General features: G+C 39.4%; 1 protein-coding gene across 1 annotated transcript; it reads left to right on the top strand.

Moving 5' to 3' along the window:
• Positions 1-317: 317 nt before the first annotated feature.
• Positions 318-9935, top strand: LOC139637497 (E3 ubiquitin-protein ligase TRIM39-like). Its single transcript, XM_071506233.1, has 2 exons — positions 318-2713; positions 3284-9935. The coding sequence occupies exon 2, from the start codon at positions 3287-3289 to the stop codon at positions 4913-4915; it is 1629 nt and encodes a 542-aa protein (XP_071362334.1). The 5' UTR covers positions 318-2713; positions 3284-3286; the 3' UTR covers positions 4916-9935.
• Positions 9936-10034: the final 99 nt, after the last annotated feature.

The raw sequence follows: 10034 nt of genomic DNA, 5'->3' as shown, positions 1-10034 counted from the left end.
GCACCAATGTTATTTTATAGGTATTATTATTATGGTTATAATAACCATAACAATAATGTGATTAATAATAATAATAATTATTATTATTATTAGCAGTAGTAGTAGTAGCTGTAGTAGTAGCAGTAGTAGTAGTAGTAGTAGTAGTAGTATTACAGTTGGGGGGGAGGAGAGGTGACCCTGGGGAGTTTAGATAGGTGGTAGATGTTATAAATAACTTGTCACAATACAGCTTGTTATTATTTCTGGTCACTAAAGATAATGTTAAATGAAGGAAAATGCACAAATGCCACAAAAAGGGGGGGGGGGGGGGGGGGGGGGGGGGGGTTTGATTTGATTGGATTCAAAAAATAAATTTTAAAACACTTTGAAAGGGTTAATGTTTTTGTGTCAGTCATCAGACAACTTAATATCTTGTTCAGAGATTTACACTGGAGTCTGATGGTCAAAGGGAATCTAAAACATCAGGTACTGGTCAGACTTATGTTTGAGCTGCAGTCTGATCTGTCTGCAGCAGATGGTGCTGCTGCTGTCGTCTAAAGCAGCTGTGGATGCAGAGAGGAGGTGTCTTGACACAAAGAGCATGCTGCAATAGAGGATGTAGGAGAGTGTGTAAGGCCGCGTTTAAGGGACAGGTGAGAAAGAATGCATCAAGGAAATGAAATTATTTGGAATTTGCAGCACAGACTACGCCTAACTAAATGGAAATTTCCACTACCAAAACAACATCAACAACAAAACCCTAGAATGCACTGTGGAACACACAGACATTGTGTTGTACAACCTGTCCTGCTCTACTGCTCCACCTCTTTCTTCAACACACTCCCTGTCACTAACCAGACCAAGCTGACCCACATAACCAACACTGCTGCCAGGATAATCTCCCCACACAGTACAGGGCACCACACATTCACTCAACCACCACTTTACTGTATGGCCCTCTGTATGCAGGTCCAGGACCCTGAGGTGCACAAGGGCCTGGTACCAGCAGCCAGAGCAGTTCTAAACAAGGCGACTCCCTGAGGGAACTACGCATCTTGTTTTCATGTGGTATCATCTGTTTGTGTTGTTTTGTACTCATGTATTTCTGCCTGTCATAGTTGTGTGTATGATGATGATGTGTAAAATGATATACGGTGCTGAAAAAGACCTTCCCCATGGGCAAGTCTAAAGGCTCACACAGATGGGTTTTTGATTTTCTCCTCTGTCAATTTAAGCATTCAGACCCTGTCGCAATAGGAACAAGACTGAGGGGTTTCACGCACTTCTGCAGAGTCAAACAGAATATGGAGAGACTATTCAGCAGTATCTCAATCAGTAAGATCAACTCAGAGCTCATATAACTCCCTCCAGCCTTAAAATATGGATCCATTTTCTCAGACTGCATTTTTTTAAATTATTTTTCCTGATGGACATCATTGACCACTGGCAGACAAGAGCACTGGTATATTTTTAAAAGCAAAACTGGTTCCTCTTACCTCTGTACTCTCTTCTGCCTCAGCTCAGGCAACTATCACCTTCTCTCCTCTAGATGTTTGCTTTTTAATGTAGCACTTTTCTGATTATGCATCTTGGACATGGAATAATCTGCAGAAAGATCTAAAATTGGATGAACAACTTAAGGGCCTCATAAAGAAAGCTCAAATTCCTGTCATGTCGCATATGTGGTGTTCTATGTTTCATGCTGTTCTTTAAGATGTTTTGTGAGTGTATGGGTGCTATCCTCGCCAGGTCTCTCTTGCAAAAGAGATTTTTTTATTTCAATTGGACTGCCTGGTAAAAAAAAAATAGAGGAAATTAAATTTTGTCTGTATTTGAGATGATTTTGTAACTTGGATCCTCTCCAGCTAGACCCTACTATCATCAGGACACCTAATAAACTAAATATCAAGTTTAATTAACTGCTGGGGATGGGACAGTTTCCTTAAGTCTGAGGCTGCAGTTTGTGTTATTGTTGTGCATTATATAGAACATTTTCCTCATATTTTTTTCAACGCACAAAGGGGAGGGAAGGAAGTCTTTCAAACAAAGAACCTGTTCGTCAGGTCAAAAGATGTGACAGTCACTGTTCATCACCAACCAGTTCATCAACATCAACAGCCCTGTGGCTGCAATGCACTCAGGTCCTGTTGATGTTACTGTGACTGTAGAAATAAGTTTCTGTGTGTCTTCTCCAATAAACAGTGGGGGCTCACATTAATGTGTTTCACTGTATTTATTCATGTTCTACTGGCCCGAGCCAGCTGGTGCCACAGACATTAATGACAAGTGTTTAACTTTAGTGAACGTGGGATTGTGGTGGGGTGTTGTACCCTGTTCACTCAAACACACATTATATTCATGTTTAACTCAGACTGATCTATTCTGGTTTGTTGTGATGCTGTAATTATGTATCTGCTGGGACAGATTTGAATTACAGTGGAAAAAAAACATAATAACCACAGTGTTCATACCTTAGATACTTGACACGAGAGACTTTGTCATGGATTGTGCCAAGAGTTTGTCATGAACTGAACAAAAGCTCACCCACAGAGCTGCAGTAAGAGGCGGAGCAACACATGAAATAAAAGAGTTTAAACAGTGCATTTCCTCAGAATTAAGTTTGTCAAAGCCACAGCATTGGTCGTCAAGTCTCTCTCTCCCTGTCTGAAGAAAAATTAAACCACTTTCATCAGGACTTTTCTCAACAACACAGCCAAGTTTGTGTCTAACACTGGTGAGTACAGGCGATAATGCATTTGTATTCAAGGTTTTAATGTTGAAGTTTTATGACTTAATGTTGTATTCTTAATTACTGTTTTGCCACCTGTGCACGCAAAGATCACTTTTACAATGCGACATGTAAATGCAGGCAATATCCCATCTGTCCATTTAGATTACAGTCACACCAGCAGATATCTGGATGATATCAGATTTATTTCCACATATGTATGAAACCTCAAACGGATCTGAGAATATCCAATTCCATGTGTGTTTTTTTTTTACATGGTTATAATCCATATCTGATCTGTGCCACATCTGAGTAAAGAAAAAAATCTGAATTGGGTCACTTTAACCAGGCAGTGTAAGAGGGCCTTAGACTCTAACCCCAGAGACTTCAGACTTCACTCAGACTTCCATTTTACAGCTCATGAGTTCATTTAATTTCTTCCTGGAATTTGTCAAGCAGAATGTAACTTTCATTCAAGTGCAAAATAATTACCTTGAAAGTGTCTTTCCAAGTGTTACAAGACTCATAATTTGATATTTTCAAACAAAGTATTACTGTTTTTCTCTCATTATGTAGGTAATGGCTGCTGCTAGCTGTGTGCTGTCTGAAGATCAGTTTTTGTGTCCCATCTGTCTGGATGTGTTCACCAAACCAGTCACCATACCATGTGGACACAACTTCTGCAAAACCTGCATCACTAAACAATGGGAATATAATGCCCAGTGCCAGTGTCCCATGTGTAAAAAGATTTTCAACACAAGACCTGAGCTACAAGTAAACACTTTCATCTCTGAGATGGCTGCTCAGCTCAAACAGCCAGCTCAAGAGAAAACCAGCAGCAGCTCAGAGCTACAGCATGTCAGATCAAAAGATGTTTCTTGTGACTTGTGCACTGGAACCAAACTGAAGGCCCTGAAATCCTGTCTGGTGTGTCTGGCCTCCTACTGTGAGACTCACATGGAGTCGCATCTGACAGTCACAGGTCTGAAAAGTCATCACTTGATTGATCCTGCAGAGAACCTGGAAAACAGGATGTGTACAAAGCACGATAAACCTCTGGAGCTGTTTTGCAAGGCCGACCAGACATGTGTCTGCATGCTCTGCGCGGTTTTAGACCACAAGGCACATGAAGTTGTCTCTCTGAAAGAGGGATATCAAGAAAAGAAGGAAGAGCTGAGGAAGAGAGAGGCTCAGATTGAGCAGATGATCCAGAAGAGACAACTGAAGATTCTGGAAATCAGAGACTCATTTCAGCTCAGTAATGAAGTTAGAAGCAGAGAGAAAGCAGCTGGTGTTCGAGTGTTCACCATTCTAAAGCAGTGTGTGGACAGAGGCCTGAGCGACTTCACTGACACAACCGAAGAGAAGCAGAGAACAACTGAGGAACAGGCTAAAGGCTTGATCAAAGAAGTAGAACAGGAAATCTATGACCTCATGAAGAGAAGAAATGAGCTGGGGCAGCTCTCACAGTCTGATGACCACCTCCTCCTCCTCCAAAGCATCCCATCCCTTAGTGCTACACTACCCACCAAGGAATGGACAACGGTTAGCAACCAACCACTGTCTTCTGAGGCAACTGCGCTGAGAGCTGTGGATCAGTTTGAGAAGATACTTTGTACAGAGATACAAAAGGCTAAAATGACGCTAATCCAGCGGTATGCAGTGGATGTGACACTTGATCCTGATACAGCCCATTGCAGACTTGTTTTGTCAGATGATGGGAAACAAGTAAACCATAGTAATGTAAAGAAGAATGTCAGAGACAATCCAGAGAGGTTTTCTTATTGGTTCAATGTATTAGGGAAGCAGAGTTTCTCCTCAGGAAGGTTTTACTGTGAGGTTCAGGTGAATGGGAAGAATGAGTGGTATTTTGGGATGGCCAAACAGTCAGCAACAAGGAAGGGACAAATCTCACTGAGTCCTGAGCGGGGTTACTGGACATTATGGTTGAGGGATAGAAAGTACTACGCTCGTGCTAACCCGTCAGTCTGTCTCTCTCTGAACTCAAAGCCACAGAAGGTAGGGATATTTGTGGATTATGAGGGGGGTCTGGTCTCCTTCTATGATGTTGAATCTGCAGATCATATCTACAGTTTTACTGACTGTTCTTTCACTGAGAAACTCTACCCATTCTTCAATCCTGGTGGTAATGACGGTGGTAAAAATTCCACCCCTCTGATCATCACTCCTGTCAATCACAATGAGTAGAATAATAAAAATCTGATTTTCTACCAAAAAGATTTTCTGTCATATGACACGTAATAAATGTGTCATAAACTGATATTTACAGTCATGATGCTTTTGTTGCTCATGTTGCTTTTTTCTTTGTTTTCTTCCCTTTGTTTAGTCTGTTTGAAAAAGTGCAGTATCTGTTTCCCAGATTGTCAAATTATGTAACAATAATGTAAATATTAAGATAAAAGCATTTGCCAAAATCATGATAAGTCTGGGTAGCTAATTCAAAACTGATGATTGTATAGTAAAATTACTGTAGTGTAGATTATGAGTAAGAATTTTGCAGTTTGTCTTCTCATGTTATGGTCAGTTACGGTAGTTAGAAATAAAGCAAATGGATAGGTTTGTATTGATGTGCACTTACTGTCATGATTTATGTTCTCTGAATGTGAAACGATTGATTGATTGTGTCAAAGTTAAAAAATAAAACTTTAGTTTGAACATTAAGAACACTGAGAAAAATATGGAAGGGGTGATTGAATCCAACATACACAAGGTGATTTCCCACAAGATGGAAATAAATCAGGTCAGTGACAAAAAACAACACCCTGCAGATTACTCACTATTTAAGATACTAATAATTTTACATTGATTTTGTCACTAGTTTGATTGGACAAATGTACATTTTAAGCACAGACACATACAGGATCTATTTTCCCCTTTAAACATACATTTTAGGGAATTTGATTAAGAGAGAAACAAACTGGGAATTTTCTGGGAAATTCCTGATTCCTCCTGTTATGCTTTTGGCTCCTAATCGTGGACTGTATGTTGATGTAACATACACACTGGGTTAATAATTCAGTGGCTGAATGGACCATTACTGTTAAAAATATGTAGCCTATGCACTCAGTGTACTGCAAGATATCTGAGAATTTTAGTTTTCTTGCTGTGTGCTCCACTGTAGTAGCAAAAAATGACCAGCAGATGGAGCTAAACATCTGTAAAATTCATCTTGAACAACAGCCTCTGTGCAGTGGAGCTCTCCAATCTCATTCATCACAAGCACATTTCCATACAAGACTCTTTTAATCATCAACATGTATCCTGACTGTTCATTTGTTTAAATTCAGTATATTTGACAGAAAGCACATTAACAAACATTTACGTTAATGTGTCTAATTTTCATTGTATCCCAAAATGTGAAGGCTTGCACCATAAATTTTAAATCAAATATTAAGAAAATCTTTACCAAACACACATATACAGCACATGTTAGAGGTGTCAAGCTTAGCCTTTACATTAACATTAACGCTGTAGATGCAAATGTAAACCTCGACTGAATACTTTTTTGTTATCATCTTTAATCTCATGAAAAACTAAAGCTTCATATCTTCAGGAATTGATTTTCTCACCTTTTGCAAAGCTTTCAAATTTGCAGTGTGCACAAAAACAGAGTTTCCCTGGTGTCCCCCTGCCTTCCCCTGTGGTTTCACCACACAGTCCCAAAACATGCATGTTAAATAAGTGGGGACCCTGTGAACCTGAGTGTGAATGGTTGTCTGTCTATATATGTATTGACCTTGGTATGGTGACCTGGTGACCTGTCCAGGTGTACCCGGCCTCTTGCCCACTGAGTGCTGGGATAGGCTACATAGGTATGGATAAATGAATGGATGGAGGGATGTATTCCTTACCAAGTGGAGAGCATGAAACTGGGACATTGTGAATGACTCTTCAGTTGAACAAATGATAAAATAAATAAATACAAGTGTTTTAAATTGTTTAGAGAAAAGCTTTATCTGCACAATTAACACTGGCGCCCAGGGCTGAAATGCCATCCTTGCAAAACAGCCAAGTGGGCTCCAGCCCCCAACCTGCAGGGGCCCTACATGCCCTAGATTAAGTGCATGCTAATTGGTTTATGATGTTAAATTGTTTGATGAAATTGCAACACAAAGTTCATCATTAGCTAAGACAGGTACTGTAATATGACTTAATCCTGTTTCAGGTCTAGTTTTAAGACCTTTATAAATTTATACTATTTTCTCATGTGGTGCATTTTACTAAAAATTGTTACATTTAATCAAATGACCACAAATTAATTAATATACAGTAAATATAGGGCTTGGTTGTGTTCTTGTTCAGGCACACAGTACCTCCCAGGTTTGGGGGCTCTGGAAATAAAATGACAAAACCATGTTGTGTGCTCTGCACTTGAAGTGAACATGAAGGTCTATAAATGGGCTTAGAGAATCATGACACCTTATATACATCATTTATTTAATCTCCATCCACCTCGTACAGAGCACTTTGCAAGAAAACAACCAGACAGGAAGATAGATTATTTCTTTCATTGTTGTGGATACTTGACCAATATATTTAATTACAATTGTCCAAGAGTCAGACAAACATGAAGTAGTGATGAGGTAACTGAGCTTTGTGTGCACTCTTGAATATCAGTTTAGCCGTGTAAAACTTTGTTGTGAACAAAAAGCGACAACAATTGTAAAAGTTTCGTCATTGTGTGTTCTAGTTACCACAGCAGCCAGTAATGAGTGGTAATGATTCTGAAACAAAGGCGATTAATAATGAGATCCACTGTGAGCTGCCTCCCAACAAAACTCTTATCTGATGGTTTCTGATGGTAATTAGCCCTGTGGGAGCAGACAGAGAAGCCCAGTGATGGATGTTTATCAGAGCTCAGAGGATAACACTGATTACAGGAGCAGTAATGAAAGCTCTTGGGATTTACAGGGACTCACTTCACTGACAGTGCATGTTGAACCTGTGTTTGCTGGTTACATACTACACAACATACCTTAGTCCACAGCAAGAAACCCAGAAACTACTCACCGGTTTTGATTAAATTTGCTGGTCCCTAAACGATTTTGATGAACCCTGACCTTTCCACTTGTGCTGTCATTTTCCATTGAAATATAACACATAAGACATAAACTTCAGAAGTCTGCTTTTTATGTCTATGAAGCGCATCGTAAACTTGCTCTTGAAAAGTGCAATATAAATAAAGTATCATATTCCAAAATACAGAATCCCATGAGCACCTTATGTAGCCCTTGTGTCCAGGTACTTTTGGTCTGGGCTCTTTTCCTGGTTTGGCTCAGCTCCTTAGCTCCAGTGGAGGAAAATCTTGATGTTACAGAATACAACAATATTTCAGACAATAGTGTGATAGACCCTAATTTAAGCCCATACACCGCAGAGGAGAAGCATCCACTTCAGGGAAAATATTATAACTTGACTTTAAAAGTCTCAATGTTTGACTCAACCTCTTTAACAATGAACACATGGAGAGAATGGGGAGTCCAGAGGAAAGTAAGAGAACCAAAAGATGTTTCTGGGAAACCCACACATAGAGTTGCTGCACATTTTACCTCACTGCAGCAAACATCTCTACTGTTATATCCCGTAGCTGTTTCTGATGAACAGATGAACAAAAATAACGCAAGTCTTTAAAGTTTTTAAGATTGTTGTTGTCATTGTGAACACGGTGCACATTTAGAGTTACAGTTAGTGAAGGTAACATTTGTCCTGAAGCTGGAGCTCAAGGAAAAGTTATCCAAAATCAAACAGGTTCAGTCTACGTAGAGTATTCTCTGTGTTGCTAATGATTATGACTTGCAATGTGTCAGACTCAGCCACAGGGACCATGACTATTCATAGCAGATTGTATAGCTTTCCAGCCAGAAGCTGCTGCTAGAAGCTCCACTGGTAAAATTGGTGGATGAACAATGAACAGAGACAAAATGACCAACTGACATCACTATTCTCAGACCTGGTCTTAGCAGAGGCAAAAGCCACATAGGTCATATAAGATATTATGAAGAAATGATTTGAATGAGTGACTTTCATATTAGGCTCACTGAGAATTTTCTATACATTCACAGTCTACAGATGTCATGAGTAATCAGGCCTTAGCTGTGAAAACTTATTTTTCAAAGTTAACTTTTGTTATGTGACTTGCTAAGACGGTGAGGGATTTCAGCAAAGGAGGGTCCCTGCAGGGTTCCTGTCTCTGCTTTGTCGTAACCACTAATGAATAGAATGATGCTGCAACAACAAGAAACAACTGCTCAACATTATGTTACTGAGTCACTAAAGTCTTGTGAAAAGTTCACATCTTTACCTAGCATCTCATTGACATGAGAAAAAATCCACAAATTTCACCACAGCATATTATACAATGGTCAAATAATACAGATTCTTTAAGTATTAGCTTCTCATAGAGGTTACTTTGGTATTGAATGTAGAGGTTGAGTGCCAAAAGTAATTCCTTGAAGTAGTGGGTGAGCTATAAGTGTGTAAATGTTGAGGTTCTGATGAACATGTTGCATGTCTGTCTTTCACAACAGAGGTAGGGGTACCAGTGGCAAGCTAGTTGCTAACAATACAACAAAATATGACGACTTTGGAGTTACCAGAAAGAGTAATGTTCCTCATTCAGTGGAATTAGTCATGTCTTTCAACCTCTAGCCCCTGCACCAAACTAACACATCATAGACCAGACTGTCCACTGAACACATAGTAACACAACTCAAAACTAGAAGAGCACTAAGAGAGGAAAGACCTCCACCAAGGCCAGTGTCCAACATCATGCACCAGACCTAAAAATTCAAATTCATGGTAAATGATCTGGATCCTCCCCAAAAAGTATTTTATTTTTCCCTGGCCCATGCCCCATCCCTCCACCAAGTACAGTGCAAATCAGTTCACTACTTTTTGCATAATCCTGCTGACAAACAAACAAAAAAAATAAATAAATCAACAGACAAGGCACCAGGTACAAGTCAGTCACTGACTGTCACTCACCACCATACAACTAACTGTGCAATTTATCAGACTGGCCAATAAGAATAAAGAATGATGAGCTGTTGTTGTGAAAAGCTCTCAAAAAGGACTGGAGCCATAAGATCCAGCTAACTTCAAAGAGATTTAATTGCCATCACTGATAAATGACTAGTTGGTGGAAAAGGTTGAATCTACAGAATCTACAGAACAGAGAAAGGCCATACTCTCAAGATAACAAACTCAAGATAATAAACTCGTTATCCTGAAATAACAAGATATTATCAGGAGAAAAAAAGATTATTCTACTATCTCCACTGTTATTGATTTTTTGTTATCTCAAGAT

The sequence above is a fragment of the Trachinotus anak genome, unplaced genomic scaffold (assembly GCF_046630095.1).
Source record: "Trachinotus anak isolate AG129_WGS33_773 ecotype Australia unplaced genomic scaffold, CSIRO_AGI_Tana_v1 ptg000020l, whole genome shotgun sequence".
Taxonomy (NCBI): domain Eukaryota; kingdom Metazoa; phylum Chordata; class Actinopteri; order Carangiformes; family Carangidae; genus Trachinotus; species Trachinotus anak.
This window is presented reverse-complemented; position numbering and strand designations above follow the sequence as displayed.

What these genes read in the sequence shown, in the direction of transcription:
- LOC139637497 (XM_071506233.1), top strand. Translation starts at nt 3,287, where the DNA reads ATGGCTGCTGCTAGCTGTGTGCTGTCTGAAGATCAGTTTTTGTGTCCC.